The 15,912-nt window shown below is 35.7% G+C and overlaps 1 protein-coding gene across 5 annotated transcripts in view; it reads right to left on the bottom strand.

The window, feature by feature from the left end:
• Window positions 1–15,912, bottom strand: part of Dock7 (dedicator of cytokinesis 7) — a 195,988-nt gene that overhangs the window by 154,682 nt on the left and 25,394 nt on the right. For all 5 annotated transcript variants that reach the window (XM_042676205.1, XM_042676213.1, XM_042676221.1 and 2 more), the window contains exons 6-11: window positions 15,655–15,867; window positions 14,984–15,069; window positions 9,579–9,645; window positions 8,425–8,574; window positions 3,590–3,670; window positions 1,081–1,246 (exon numbers count right to left, since the gene is read on the bottom strand). In XM_042676205.1, coding sequence (XP_042532139.1) covers window positions 1,081–1,246; window positions 3,590–3,670; window positions 8,425–8,574; window positions 9,579–9,645; window positions 14,984–15,069; window positions 15,655–15,867 — 763 coding nt within the window. The remainder of the gene's footprint in view (window positions 1–1,080; window positions 1,247–3,589; window positions 3,671–8,424; window positions 8,575–9,578; window positions 9,646–14,983; window positions 15,070–15,654; window positions 15,868–15,912) is intronic.

Below are 15,912 nucleotides of genomic sequence, written 5' to 3'. Positions count from 1 at the left end.
TTTTTTGATCCATTCATCTACTGTAGGGTATCTGGGCTGTTTCCGTAGCTTGTCTATTGTGAATAGTGCAGCAATGAATCTAGATGTGAAAGAGTCTTTAAAGTAACCTAGCTTGTGATGTTCTGGGTATAGCACAGGAGTGGTATGCTGAGTTGTAGGGAAGATCTATGATAAATCTTTTTTGAGGAACTTCTATACTGCTGTATAGAGTAGCTTTACTAGTTTATATTCCCACCAACAGTGAAATAGGCTCCTTTTCCCCCCAACATCCCACCAACATTTGTTGTTGTTCAAATTCACAATATTGGCCAATCTAACTAGGATGAGATGTAATCTCAGAGTTGTTTTGATTCCCATTTCCTTTATGATCAGGGATAATGAGCATTTCCCCATGTAGTTTCTTTCCCATTCTTACCTCTTTTTCTGAGAAATCTCTCCTTGGCTTCTTTGCCCATTTAGTGATTGATTTATCAACTTTGGGAAGGGTTAGTTTCTTGAATTTCATGTATATTTTGGATATTAGGCCTTTCTCTGATGTATTGCTGGTAAAGATCCTCTCCCCGTCTGTTGGCTGTCTTTCTAGTTTAGTAACTATATCTTTAGCTGTGCAAAACCTTTTTATTTTTTATGTAATCCCAGTTATTAAGTCCCCTCTGGTTTCTTGAGACTGGTCTTATTATGTAGCCCAAACCAGACTCAAAATGTGTAATGCATCAAGATTGTGAATGCAAGGGTTACAAGTATGCATCACCACATACTGCTAAGATCTTTTTTTTATTTTTTTTGGGTCCAGTCGTGGGGCCTGAACTCTGGGCCTGGGCGCTGTCCCTCAGTCTTCAGCTCAAGGCTAGCGCTCTACCACTTGAGCCACAGCACCACTTCCGGCTTTTTTCTTTTTGCTTATGTGGTGCTGAGGAATCGAACCCAGGGCCTCATGCATGCAAGGCGAGCACTTTACCACTGAGCCACCTTCCCAGCCCATGCTAAGATCTTTTTAAATGCCATAACATACCACACAATCAACAAGCAAAACTAGTCAAGTAAGAGAAAAGAAAGAATTTTACATTGAAACACTCTTACCTCCAGTACTGATTTCTACTTCTGTAGAATCCCTTTCTAAACTCCCAGCACTGCTAACAATATTCATTAAATGGATCGCAGTCCAAGCAAAAGGCATGCGGTACTTCCCAAGTCTTTGACAAAACTGATCAGCTTGACTTTTCAATTTCTCCAATTTTTCCTTGTTCTGCAGAACAGAACTTTATATATAAATACACTGGAAAGAAATCAATTAAAGGCTATTTCATACTATATAAAGAAATAGATACCCAGTTATTAGCAGAGATGGGGCTGGAGATGTAGCTTTGAATAGTGACCTGCATAAGTGTGTTACAGGATTATGGTTGATCTCTAATACCAAACAAAAAATAGTGTAGCTTTCAGAGGTCAAGTACCAATGCATTATCTTTACTAAAGAACACTCTTTTTTTTTATTTTTTTTATTTTTTTGGGTCCGGTCGTGGTGCCTGAACTCTGGGCCTGGGTGCTGTCCCTCAGCTCTTCAGCTCAAGGCTAACACTCTACCACTTGAGCCACAGCGCCACTTCCGGCTTTTTTCATTTTGCTTTATGTGGTACTGAGGAATCAAACCCAGGGCCTCAGGCATGCAAGGCAAGCGCTTTACCACTGAGCCATCTTCCCAGCCCTACTAAAGAACACTCTTAACTCATTCTACAAATATATGTATACATAGGGGGAAAACAATGGAGGGGGTAACAATGTTCAAGAGGAAGTGTACTCATTACCTCACTCATGTAACTGTAACCCTCTGTATAGTAGCTTTACAATAAAAAAAAAAAAAAAAAAACCAAATATATGTATACAGTAATTCTTGAAAATTTCTGTTTATAATTACATCATCTTGGGAGAAAAGGAAAGAAAGTGACAGGCATGTTTATGGATTGCCAGTATTATTTTAGGAAAAGAAGCATAACCATGGCCTTATCAGTAACTGAGAGTTATAAAATATTCTAGTTATAATTTGTTAAAATTTTGCTACTATATAAAACATGGAAGCAGCTGAGCCAAACTGAAGTAAACCCTAATAGCAACCATGCAGTGAAAATAGGGGGCACAAATAGGCCAAAAATAAACAAGTCCAAAGTACAACAAAAAAAGCAAAGAAAAAAGTACTTTAAGAGGTCTAAATCCTAGAAGATGACTAATGTCCAAATAGTGATTTGGCTAGCTCAAGTTTTAGCTTATTCCAAAATAAATAATAAGGTGGCAAGGTGCAAGAGTGAAACAATGACTAAGATTGAAAATCTAAACTCTTTTCATAGGACTCAGGGCTGAAAGAAATCAAAAGGCTAGTATAAAGTAGCACTAATTATTTAAAACTATGTGCTGAACCACCAAAAGCAGTTCTTGTTTCAAGAGCCTAAATAGCAAGTATGCTCAATTCTATCAGTTTACATAAAGGAAAATGAAAAAAGCTACTGGTATATTTATTAGCTCTACATAACAGAACAAATTTGACTCGTAAAATGACAACCTGAAAGAAGCCAGAAAACTTCAATATGGTGTTAGCCAAATAGCCAAAGATCACAGAAGATCATGACACTTTTTGTTCTCAATCTCAGAAAATAAAAAACAAAACATTTTGTAGTTTTCAGTGGTATGTTCAATATTCCTAAAGTATTCCTTTTTTTTTTTGCTAGTCCTGAGACTTGAACTCAAAGCCTGGGCAACTGTCCCTGAGCTTCTTTTACTTAAAGCTAGCATTCTACCATTTGAGCCACAGCACCACTTCTGGTTTTTTCTGTTTATATGGTACAGAGGAATCGAACCCAGGGCTTCATGCATGCCAAGCAAGCCACATTCCCAGCCCTTTCTATTCAAAGATCGAGGGATTATTTGGATTCTTATAGCTAACTAAGAATATTGGAATTTGGTGTTAAATATTTAACTTTTTTTTGCTTTTACAGATTCATTTATATTCTGGAAATTAGTTAACTTTCGCAAAAAAACTGAAATTCCTATTTTAACTATATTTCTGATAACTCAGAATCAGATGGAAGCCACAAATGCTGGGAAAAGATCAATCACTCACTAGTTTGTGAATAAAAGGATTTTTTAATCATTTAGGAATTAAACTAAATTAATTTAATTCTCTTCAAGAAAAATTAAAACATTAAAGAATCGATTAGGGCCAGGTGATGGTGGCTCATGAGTCTAATCCTAGTTACTCAGAATGTTGAGATGTGAGGACAGTAGCTCAAGGATAGCACTCAGGCCCTCAGGTTCAAGCCCCAGGACCAGCATACACACAAAAAAGAATTAGGGTTAAAGGTATGGCTTTAGAAGTAAACTAACATGAGCAAGACCCTGGGATCAATTCCATACTACAAAAGAAAAAAAAAAAAGAAAAAAGAAAAAAAGATGGGGTGAAAGAGGTTTTAACATAGCTAACTGACAAAACAAAAGGGGAAAACGGAAGTAGATTAACAGAAAAACTGAGTTAGTAGTGAAATTGTTTACTATACTTCATGTGTTTTCTCCCAATTTCTAACAGGAATGATAAGTCTACCTTGGAGGCGTCAGCTTCTTTGAAAATCATGTATGGTTCTGCACACTCTCCAATATCTCCTTGCTGCAGGACTTTTTCTAGCTGTCAAGGCAAAAAAATTAATGCTTTATTTAAAAATTAAAACTTTTAAATAAAAAAGCAGTCCAGCCTGAAATATAAGGATGGTTCAAGATACTAAAATCAATATAGTACACCACACATGAACAGAATGACAGAAAAACAAAATCACATGATCATCTCAAATAATGCAGAAAAACATTAAACAAAATTCAATCTCCTTTACTGAGAGAAACACTCAATGAACAGGAAAATGAGGAAACAATCTCAATGTAATAAAGACATGGACATGAAATCCCACCACTAGTATCATATTCAATAGCAAAAGGCTGAAAACTTTTCCTCTAAAATCAGGATAAGAAATGAAAACCCACTCTTACTCTTATTCAAAAAAGTACTAGAAGTCAAAAATAGGCCAGAAAATGAAATAAAAGTCATATGAACTGGAAAGGAAGAATTAAAAATATCAGTAGATACCAAATTCTTTATGTACTCTATTTTTTTTTCAATGATGGTACAGACCTGTAATCCTAATACGTGGAAGGCTAGACAGAAGGATCATGAGTTCAAGGTCTGTCTGGGCAAGATAGTTAAGTTCAAGGCTCTACTAGGCTACACTGCAAAACTCTGCTTAAAAAACAATTATCAAGAGGCTGGGAAGGTGGCTCAGTGGTACAGTGCTGTCTCACATGCATGAGTTCGATTCCTCAGCACCATATAAACAGAAAAAGCTGGAAGTGGCGCTGTGGCCCAAGTGGTAGTGTGCTTGCCTTGAGCTGAAGAGCTCAGGGGCAGCGCCCAGGCCCAGAGTTCAAGACCCACGACTGACAAAACACAAAACAAAAAAACAATTATCCTAAGTAATAAATGAATTCAACAAAGTTATGAAGATACTTATGCTGAAGATTCTAAAAAGAAAGTTAAGGAAACAACTCCATTCACAATAAAATAAAATATCCATGAATAAGCTTAACCAAGGAAGAAAAAGAAATTCTAAGCCCTATGCTAGTCACTCATTCCTGTAATCCTAGCAACTCAAGAAACAGAGATTTGAGGATTGCAGTTGAAGCTAATCTAGGCAGGGAAGTCTGTGAGGCTCTTATCTCCAATTAACTACCAAAATTCAGAAGTGGAACTATAGCTTAAGTGGTAGGATGCTAGGCTTGATCAAAAATGAAAGCTCAGGACAGTGGCCAGGCCTTGAGTTCCAGACCTAGGACAAGTACAAAAACAACCCACAACAATTCTATACACTGCTAATCATAAAAGTCTCTGAGAAAAATGAAAGATAAATAAATGCAAAGCTAAAGCTTTGGATTGATAGAATAAAATTATGATTTTAATATACTATCCAATATTAATAATTAATAAAAATCCTTATTAAAATGCCAATGATTTTTTTCAGGAATAGAAAAAATCTATTTTAAATTTCATACAAAATCTAAAAAAAAAATCTGAATCAAGACAAACATAAAAAAAGTAAACTAGTTAGATGTTTCATATTTCCAGAAGAAATTTAGTACAAAGCTATAATAATCAAAATAGTGTGGGGCTGGGAATGTAGCTTAGTGGTAGATTGCTTGCCTAGCATGCATGAAGCCCTGGGTTCGATTCCTCAGTACCACATAAACAGAAAAGGCCAGAAGTGGTCCTGTGGCTCAAGTGGTAGAGTGCTAACCTTGAGCAAAAGAAGCTCAGGACAGTGCTTAGGCCCTGAGTTCCAGCCCCAGGATTGGCTAATAATAATAAAAATAATAACAACATAGTGTGATACTAGAATGAAAATGAATTGAAAATTCTCACATAGAAGGTCAAACAACATTGGACAGGATGAAAGATGATTCTGTACAAGAATGCAAGACCACTCAATAGAAAAGGGACAACCATTTCAACAAATACTGTTGTAGAAAACTGAGTATCCAAATACAAAATAATGAAGCTGGACCTTTACACAAACCAAAATGGACCAAAGATCTAAAACTAAGATAAATGTCCTAAAACTACAGAACTCCTAGAGGAAAAAAAAAAATGCAAAAAGCTTCATGATACTGGATTTATATATGATTTTTGAATGACATGTGAAGCACAGGCAATATAACTAAAAATAGATAGACTAGACTACATCAAAACTTACCTTTATCATAATGAAGGAAAAAATAAACAGAAAAAAAGACAACATACAGAACAGGATAAAATTATCTGCCAAGTAATAACGAGAGACAGAAACATTTCCTGCTTCCTGTGCAGGAAATGGGAGTTAAAGACTCCTTAAAACAAGTTCCCTAGCCATGCATCAGTGGCTGGCGCCTGTAATCCTAGGTACTCAGGAGGCTGAGATCTGAGGATCACAGTTCAAAGCCAGCCCAGGCAGGAAAGTCCCAGAGACTCTTATCTCCAATTAACCACCAGAAAACCAGAAGTGGCGCTGTGGCTCTAGTGGTACAGGCTTGCCTTGAGCTGAAGAGCTGAAGGACAGTGCCCAGGCCCAGAGTTCAAGCCCCATGACCAATAAAAACCAAACAGAAAACACCCAACTTCCTCCATTCTTTTTAAAATTAGAGAACTTCACTACATGTATATATACATATTTATCTGTGTTTAAATATATACATATATGTTTGTTTGTATTTTACAAATGGGATCACATGGTATGTAGTTTTGAACCAAACTCATTCTTCATTAAACACTGACACATATGATTCTATAACATTAAATAATCTAAGTCATAGCTTTCACAGATGTAGTGTTTTATTATATGAATGTACCATTATTTACCTCCCTATTACCTTATAAGAATATATATATATTCAACTTTTATTCTTTACTCTGAAGCCAACTAAATATTTTTACTAAATAATCTTATTTTCAAGTAACCAATATCCAATCATCCCCTTTATTTTACCAGTTCATTCCCTTTAACACATTCTATATCATGAAAATCTACCATTTTCTCTATGTAATGAAACTGTGTTTGTTTTTATTCATTTTTAGGACTTTACTCTTAAGTAAATGCTTTTAAGATAATTGCTGCTTAATCTCTGCTTGCACAACTGGTCAGATGTATATTAAGCTGAATTCCTAAGAATGTATGCAGAATTAAAACAATATTCCTGTAGGTAAAGAGGATTCATTGGTAACAATCCATTTGATAACTTCATTACAAAATTCATTACATCCATATATTAACTTTATATCAATAAAGCAACTAAAGAATATATTTTAAGCTACTTTCAAAGATAATTTAAGGTAAATTTCTTTAGATTACACTAAATAGATTAGTAATCTTTAGATTTTAGAACTTTAGAACTTTATCAAGAAGATCTACACTATGTAGTCTACAGTGCCTTCAAGCTTGAGATCCTCTAGACTGTGCATCATGAATGCTCGAATTATAGGCATGTTCCATCACTCTTGGCTTGTAATTCTTATTCTTAATTGGCAGACATTTAAATCATAATATGTTGCAACTTCAATGACTTAGCTTTTAGTATTAAATGACTTAGAAAAGGGGTAACACAATTGTAGTATAGCTCCTATTTGTTTTCTGGAGCTTGAACTTAGGATCTGGGTGCTGTCCCTGAGCTTTTTCACTCAAGATGCTCTACCAGCTGAGCCACAGTTCCACTTCTAGCCTTTTGGTGGTGATCTAGAGATAAAGGTCACAATAACTTTCCTTCCCAGGCTGGTTTCAAACCTTGATCCTCATATCTCAGCCTCCAGAGTAGCTAGTATTACAGGCATCAGCTATGACAGTTATTTTTATTTGTTAACTTGGCTAGGTTACTAGGTTATTTTGTCAAGTATCAGTCTAATATTTCTATGATGGTACTTTTTTTGTTTGTTTTTTGCCAATCTTGGGTCTTAAACTCAGGGCCTGAGTACTGTCCTTAAGCCTCTTTCTAGCACTCTTCCACAGTGCCCCTTCTGGCCTTTTCTAAGTAGTTTTATTGGAGATAAGAGTCTCAGATTCTCAGATCTCAGCCTCCTGGGTCCTTCAGCTTGCTGAGCTATGCCTGATTTTTGCCAGGGTTTTTTTTTTTTTTTTTTTTGGGGGGGGGGGGGTCTTGAACTCTGGGCCTGGGCACTGCCCCTCAGCTCTTCAGTTCAAGGCACTCTACTCTTTGAGCCATAGCACCACTTCTGGTTTTCTGGTGGTTAACTGGAGATAAGAGTCTCACAGGCTTTCTTGCCTGGGCTGGCTTTGAACCATGATCCTCAGATCTCAGCCTCCAGAGTAGATAGGATTACCAGCATAAGCCACCAGCACCTGACTTGGTACTTTTTTAAAAGATGGTTTACATTTAAAGCAGTAGACTTTGTGTAAAGTTGATTATTCTCTTTTATTGGGTGGGCCACACTAGTGTCTTATAGGGATTAAGAGCAAAGACTGAGTATTCTATTCTGGAAGAGGGAATTCTCTTTAACTACTTAAGTCTATAGCTTGGAAATCCTACAGGGTTTCTAATTTGGTATTCTGTGGACCTAAGACTCAACATTACAAAATCAAAACTCTTCCCTGAATTTGTAGTCTGCTTGTCTGCCCCACAAATTTCAGACTTTTCCATGATCACATGAAGTAATGTCCTAAAATAAATCCAGTCTGTTTCTCACAGAATCCTGACTCATGTAACTCTCCAAGAAAAATTAGGCAGTATTTTAATATAGGGCTAATATTTTTGTGTTACAGACTACCAAGACTAAAAGACTAAAGGTCATACTAGTAGGAAAAGACCATTTGACACTATACAATAAACAAATATATTTAACATTATTCTTACCTTTATTACAAGAAAAACATCTTGGGAAGGATAAGTTATGGAAAAAATAGCTGATCGTGCCAGGGTCGTAATGGCAGCTGGTGGTATATGTGGACGTAACAATCCCTTCATCTGCTCAGAATTAAGGTCGAAATAAAAATTTTCTGAAATCTAAGAGATATAATTATATATTAAATTTTAAGTCTACAGTTTTTTTCTTTTGAACTTATATAAATCATACATACCCAGTCACATTTTAAGACATTATGCCCTCTTAGTTCATCTTATATTGTACTGGGAATAACCTTTTTATGTCTAAATCAAAGCAAAAGAAATACGTAAGCTATCTAGACTTTAATAAACTTTTCCTAAAGAGTCATACTCCAAATTTCCATTAAAAATTTAACCTCTAATAAAGTAATCATTGAATCAAATAATCATTGAAATGAATGTCTAAAATAATTTGGAAAAATACATAATTTCCTTTCATTTCACCTAGGTTATGCAAACTGATGGAGCAGAATTCTGCTAAAGAAACCCATAATATGTTACACGTAGATAGAATAAATCAACAAAGGCACTTCAAGATTCTATCACACAGTAGGGTTAGAAAAACAACTTAAATGCAAAGGTAGCCCCTGAAAAATAAATATAAGATACCACAATAAAACTAAGATTATTACCAAGATATTTTAAATATATATAGACTGTCATCCACCTGTTGAGAAGTTATATTAACAAAATTCAGTCATTACCACCCATACCTTTTATATAAGGATTTGCTCTTCAACTGTTTTGTCTGTTCCTTAAATTAAGAAAAAGTAATTTTTGCCACTTTTTTTTTTTGTTCTATTATACCGGTATTGGAGCTTGAACTTAGGGCCTCATTCTCTCATTGGCTGTTTTGCTCAAGGTTGGTGCTTTACCACTTAAGACACATATAGCTAGAATCAGGCTAACAGCGCCTAATTTTGGAATTCTTTCAATTAAAACTATTTCTCAACTATAATATTTTATAGCAAAAAAATTAAGTAATATTGATAAATTACATTTCAAATGCTGTTTTAAAACATCATTACATACTTACATCATTACATATTACAAAATAACTCAAAAATAGTGTTTTGAAACCACTGATTATGACAAATGATTACAGTCAAATTATATACCCATACCTTTTTCTTTTCCTTGACATCATATAAAGCCAGACTTGCAAAAATGGGTTCAATTTCAATCTCAAACCTTTATAAAGAAAAAGGATAAAAATTTAAAAAAATTTAAAAAATAAAAAAGAACAAGGATAAAGTAATTTTAAAATATATAATAAAGATATAGCTAGAGAGAAATTCTGATTAGACACTAAATTTTCTCATTATACCTTTGTCTGCATTATACTTTTTTCCTAAAGTATACTTTTCCATACAGATTTTTTCTTTCTTTTTTTTTTTTTTTTTTTTTTTTTGGGGGGGGGGGGGTCCGGTTGTGGGCCTGAACTCTGGGCCTGGGCACTGTCCCTCAGCTCTTCAGCTCAAGGCTAGTGCTCTACCACTTGAGCCACAGTGCCACTTCCAGCTTTTTTCTTTTTGCTTATGTGGTGCTGAGGAATCAAACTCAGGCCTCAGGCATGTAAGGCAAGCACTCTACCACTGAGCCACCTTCCTAGCCCTCATACAGATTTTTTCATTTCAATCAAACACAGAGATTTAGCCTTCCTTCATTTCTCCGGCTATCTTTCATATCACAGCATTTTATGTCCATTTGGCAGTACTAATCAGTTTCCTTCTGGTAATCAGGTTTTTATGTATATAAATATGCTTATGTGTTCATTTTTCAATAAAGTTAAAAAAATAAAGCCCTTAAAAATTAAAAAAAATAAAGCCCTAATTTTTTCAGATTGTAAGTCAAATATTCAATGCATAAAGCTTTAAAAATACATACAAAATATTCAGATAACAGGAGCATTCAAAATTCCACCATATTACCATATGGAAATAACTATAATTAATGATTTAGTGACTAATCCATCTAGACTTTTCTCTATGGTTTTTTGTTTTGTTTTGGTTTGCCAGTCCGGAGGCTTAAACTCAGGGCCTGGGCACTGTCTCTGAGCTTCTTTTGCTTACAGCTAGTGCTCTACCATTTGAGCCACAGCACCACTTCTGGCTTTTTCTGTTTATGTGGTACTGAGGAATCGACCCAGGGCTTCATGCATGCTAGGCAAGCAATCTACCACTAAGCCACATTCCCATCCCCTCTCTATGTTTAAAATGAATTTTCGTTAGAAAAAGTCTTACAGGGGGCTGGGAAGGTGGCTCAGTGGTAGAGCACTTGCCTTGCATGCATGAGGCCCTGGGTTCAATTCCTCAGCACAACATAAGCAAAAAGAAAAAAGCCGGAAGTGGCGCTGTGGCTCAAGTGGTAGAGCGTAGCCTTGAGCTAAAGAGCTGAGGGACAGCGCCCAGCACCCAGGCCCAGAGTTCAGGCCACACGACTGGACCCAAAAAAAAAGAAAAAGAAAAAGTCTTACAGTATCCATAATATTTGGTCACCTGCTTTATTTTATTTCTTTAAGTAGTTATACAAAGGAGTTGCTATTTAACAAAGCAGTTTATGAATACAAGGCATCTTGACAAATGTCAACCCATTCTATTGTTTTTTGTTTTTTCAGTCAGTCCTGGGGCTTGAACATGGGGCCTGGGCACTGTCTCTGAGCTTTTTGCACAAAGCTAGTGCTCGACCACTTTGAGCCACAGCTCTACTTGTTTTCTGGTGGTTAATTGGAGATAAGAGTCTCATAAATTTTCCTGCCCAGGCTGGCTTTGAACTATGATCCTCAGATCTCAGCCTCCTGTGTAGTTAGGATTACAGGTGATATGAGCCACAAGCTCCCCGCAAATTTCAAAATTTTTAATGTTGGCATAGTAATTTCCAGTTTATGAAAATGTCAAAATTTGTAGCTGTATGCTTAAGTGGAGATGTTTCTTTTACTCCCAAGAACAACAGCTTATACGGAATAAACAGTAAATATTTATTGACTGAAATAATGCTGAATGTAAAGTTAACTAAAACTCTTGAGAACTGATTATCAACCGAGAATGATTTTGCACCCAAAGGACCATCAGGCAATAGCTAGAAACATGACCTTTCTAGTTATCACATCAGTAGTAGTAGTGCTGGCATTTCACAAGTAGATTAGAATGTACATATTACATTGTACTATACAAAAAAACTATAATGATGAAATTGTCAACACTGCTGTAGCACTGGTTTTTTACTTGCAAATGTTAACAGGGTTTATTAAAAGACCATATTTCTACTGGGCTAAAATTTAAATAAAAGACCATTTACAATGAGTTGCACAGAATCTATGCTGCTACCCAGAGTTAGCAACAGTAGAGCATCACCAACCTAACTGACAGAGAACATGCAATGAGAACCCAGAGAAAAGATAGAAGAATAGAGGTTCCTTGATAGAAACCATGGCTTTGGGAAGAAAAAAACAAAGTGACTCAGTAGAGAAAATGAATACTCACCTCATCTCATTCCTTTTTATCCTCTAGCTTCATGCTGAGGCTTTTCTTACCAAAACCCAGACAGAAGCCAAAAGAAAAGGGATCTTAGTGACTGTCACTACTTGTCAGCTTCTTTAAAATCTACTCTACAACCCTTGATGTTGGTATTATAATGAGTAAGTGGTTTTGCAGTAGATATATTTTTTCATATAGTTATTGATCCCCTTTTGGCCTATTTTGCTATTCTGGATATCCCCACATTGTCAAATGTATACACTGGAAATACCTGCCAGTCCAAAGTTTGTCTTCATCCTCTTATGTCTATTGATAAACAAAATTTGCCAATTTTAATGAAGTAAAATGTATGGTTAGACCTATGGGTGTAGGTCAGTGGAAGACTACTTGCCTAACAGGCAATCCCAGTTCCACAAGGAAAAAAAGGACAAAAGGAAGAAAAAGTATTGAGGAATAGTACTTTTTGTGACATATTAAAATCATTTTCCTATAAATTCATAAGGACATTCTTTTTTTGTTAGTCATGGGGCTTGAACTCTGGGCCTTGACACTGTCCCTCAGCTCTTTGGCTCAAGGCTAGTGTTCTACCACTTGAGCCACAGTGCCACTTCTGACTTTTTCTGTTTATGTGGTGCTGAGAAATCAAACCCAGAGCTTCATGCGAGACATCTTCCCAGCCTCAAGATATCTTATATTATCTTCTAGAAACTTTACCATCTGTCTTTCAGATATACATCTACTATTAATTTGTAAATAACTTTTTGCATATGGTACAAGGTAGTAGTCAAGATTTCTTTTTTTTTTTTTTTTTGGGGGGGGGGGTCTGGTTGTGGGGCCTGAACTCTGGGCCTGTGCGCTGTCCCTCAGCTCTTCAGCTCAAGGCTAGCGCTCTACCACTTGAGCCACAGCGCCACTTCCGGCTTTTTTCTTTTTTGCTTATGTGGTGCTGAGGAATCGAACCCAGGGCCTCATGCATGCAAGGCAAGTGCTCTACCACTGAGCCACCTTCCCGGCCCCTCAAGATTTCTTTTGTCACAGACAAATATACATACATATAGAGACTGGTAAACATACAAAAGCAAACAGAAAAAGACATGAACATGCTCTAAAATGTATTATGTTGAAAAGTGGACAGACATGAATATAACAAAACCCACTGGATTGTATACTAGGTAAATCCACTTGTGAATTTTAAGTATACTGGGTAGGATCCAAGAAAAATGAGTAACCTGTAAACGACATCTTAATAAAGTTTTGTTTTTGATTTTGGTCGGTCCTAGGTCTTGAACTCTGGCTCTAGGTGCTGTCCCCGAGCTCTTCAGCTCAAGGAGAGCACTCTACCATTTGAGCCACGGTGCCACTTCCAATTTTCTGATGGTTAATTGGAGATAAGAATCTCATGGACTTTCCGCCCCACGCTGGCTTTGAAACACAAATCTCAGCTTCCAGGCATGAGCCACCAGCACCTAGCTAAGTGGTTAATTTTTTTAAGAAGTACCCTAAATTTCTGTCATGCAAGTTAGCCAATCTATTGTATTGTGATATGGCAACAAATCATAGGATAGAAGTAGGTATTACTTTCTGAGGGGATAAATGTGACCTAAAATTAGACAGTAGTGGTTATTACATAACATTATAAACATGTACTTCTACATTATTCACTTTTAAAAGATGAAGGTTGTAATGTATAAAGAAAATTACAATAAAGATGTTTTAAAATTCTAAGTACAATAGCAGGGCACACTAGTGGCTCACGACTATAATCCTAGCTACTCAGGAGGCTTAGATCTGAGGATCAAGGCTCAAAGTCTGCTGGGCAGCAAAGTCCCTAAGAATCTTATCGCCAATTAACCACCAAAAAGCCAGAAGTGGAGCTGTGGTGCAAGTGGTAGAATGCTAGACTTGAGCAAAAAGATCAGGGACAGCGCTCAGGATGAGCTCAAGCCCCAGGACAGGCACAAAAAAATTAATAAATAAATAGTTTTATATTTGTTGACCAGATATTCAAAACTACCTTAAGTATTTCTGACAGACATACAAAAATATCTTAAATATTTTCACTTAAATATACCTAACAGGCTTTTGGATAAAAGTAACCAAGTATATAAGACCTTAGTTTCCAAGGAAAGAAAATTGCCACAATCATACAGAAAAGTAGTCTGTCTCTATATAGAGAGTTGCCTCATTTAGTAACAATACTAATCATTAAAAACATTTTTCTTCTGTCAGAGCTAATAATTAATGTGTGATATTAACAAATTATAATGAAAATGAAAAGAACAGCTGATTTTTCTGGTATTGATTGCTTAATATTGAGCATGTCAATTAATTTCTACTAATCCTTTTTAATTCAACTTTCCTATTATGTAAAATGAAGAAAATAGTATCTATCTTATAGAATTACTCTGAAAACAGCATGAAATAAACATAAAGCAATTTGTAAAGCAGAATATAAGTGTAAGATAAATCACATCAATGATGTTAGAAGTCACTTAACTTTTAAAGGCATGTGCCCAGGCCTTTGTATTTAGTGTGTTTTTCAGACAGGTTCTGGTGCTAACTTTGCTCACTCTGGTGCTCACTCTATATCCCTATTAGCAGGATTACAGAGATGTGCTGTCACACCAAGCCTCATTTAACATTTTTAAAGAAGAAACCATAATACACTTCAAAATCACCAACAACAAAGCTTTTCATGTGACAAAACTCTTCAAAGATATTTCTCAGTAGAGAACAGTTAGTAAATACTAGAGATTTCAGTAAATGTTTTGCTAAATTTTAAGACTATATAACTTCAACAAAGAATTATCTTTATTTGTAAACCAAAAATGCTCTAAAGCTTAGCTTCATACATTATTTATACATTATGTTTGAATACTGAATACTATGTAAAATGAAGCATAAAAAATAGTTCAAGAAGATTTAAGTATATGTATGTATAGATAAGCATATAAGTATACATATAATTATAAAATCGACTAAGATTTTGTTATAGTAATAATCAAAATATTACTCCAGAAAGTAAAGGTTATAACAGTTCAAGAAATACTCACTTGAGCGACAGACATTTTACAAGAAGTCTTTGACCAAAATGCTCTTTGGGTACATCAGGAACACTAAGCCGTTCTATTGGTTCTTCCTATAATTGACAAGCAACACCAAAATGACTTTGCTAATCATATTTTAACCTTTAACAATTTATTTAAGAGTTTCCTTTACTTCTGTGTTTATAAAAATGGGAAAAATGACCTAATTGTCAAAAACAAAGGTTTAATTTCTACTGATCATGTACGCTTAATTCACACAAGTTACATGTTTTTTACCTTTTTTTTTTTTTTGGTTGTATGGCTTGAACTCAGGGCCTGGACGCTGTTCCTGAGCTCTTCAGCTCAAGGCAAAAGCTCTACCTCTTGAGCCACAGCGGCACTTCTGTTTTTCTGGTGGTTAATTGGAGATATGAGTCTCACAAATGTTCCTGCCCAAGCTGGCTTTGAACCGTGATCCTCAGATCTCAGCCTTCTGAGTATCTAGGATTACAGGCGTGAGCCACCAGTGTCTAGCAGAAGTTACATGTTCTAGCACAAAAACTGTATTTCATTTATATAAGTACAAACTTATAAGTAAGTTTCAGTAAAATTGTTTCTGATATTGTTGAAATATATATATCATACTCCTAAAAGATGTACCTTAATAATCACTTATTTTTTATATGTAAAATCAGTACCTCATCTGGTGATGGGTGCAAAGCAAAAAGCTCCTTGTAACGATTTGATTTCCTTTGCTCATCATTCTGACGGTCTATTTCTTCATTTGGAGTACGATCAAGTAAATTAGGAAGCAAAGCATCAGGAAGTGAATTCTTTAAGTCAAAGATACTGCAGGCCCAGCTACCTCTTGGAGTATCATCTATTGACATTGAACGTCTTTTAAGATCATCCTGTCATGTAAAACATTAGATTATGAACATAGCTTCTTATGAAAA

This window comes from Dipodomys spectabilis, unplaced genomic scaffold (genome assembly GCF_019054845.1).
Source record: "Dipodomys spectabilis isolate Male_0828 unplaced genomic scaffold, ASM1905484v1 ptg000002l, whole genome shotgun sequence".
In the NCBI taxonomy this organism is placed as follows: Eukaryota; Metazoa; Chordata; class Mammalia; order Rodentia; family Heteromyidae; genus Dipodomys; species Dipodomys spectabilis.
Note: the sequence above shows the minus strand (reverse complement) of the source record. Positions and strands in the feature narration are given on the sequence as shown.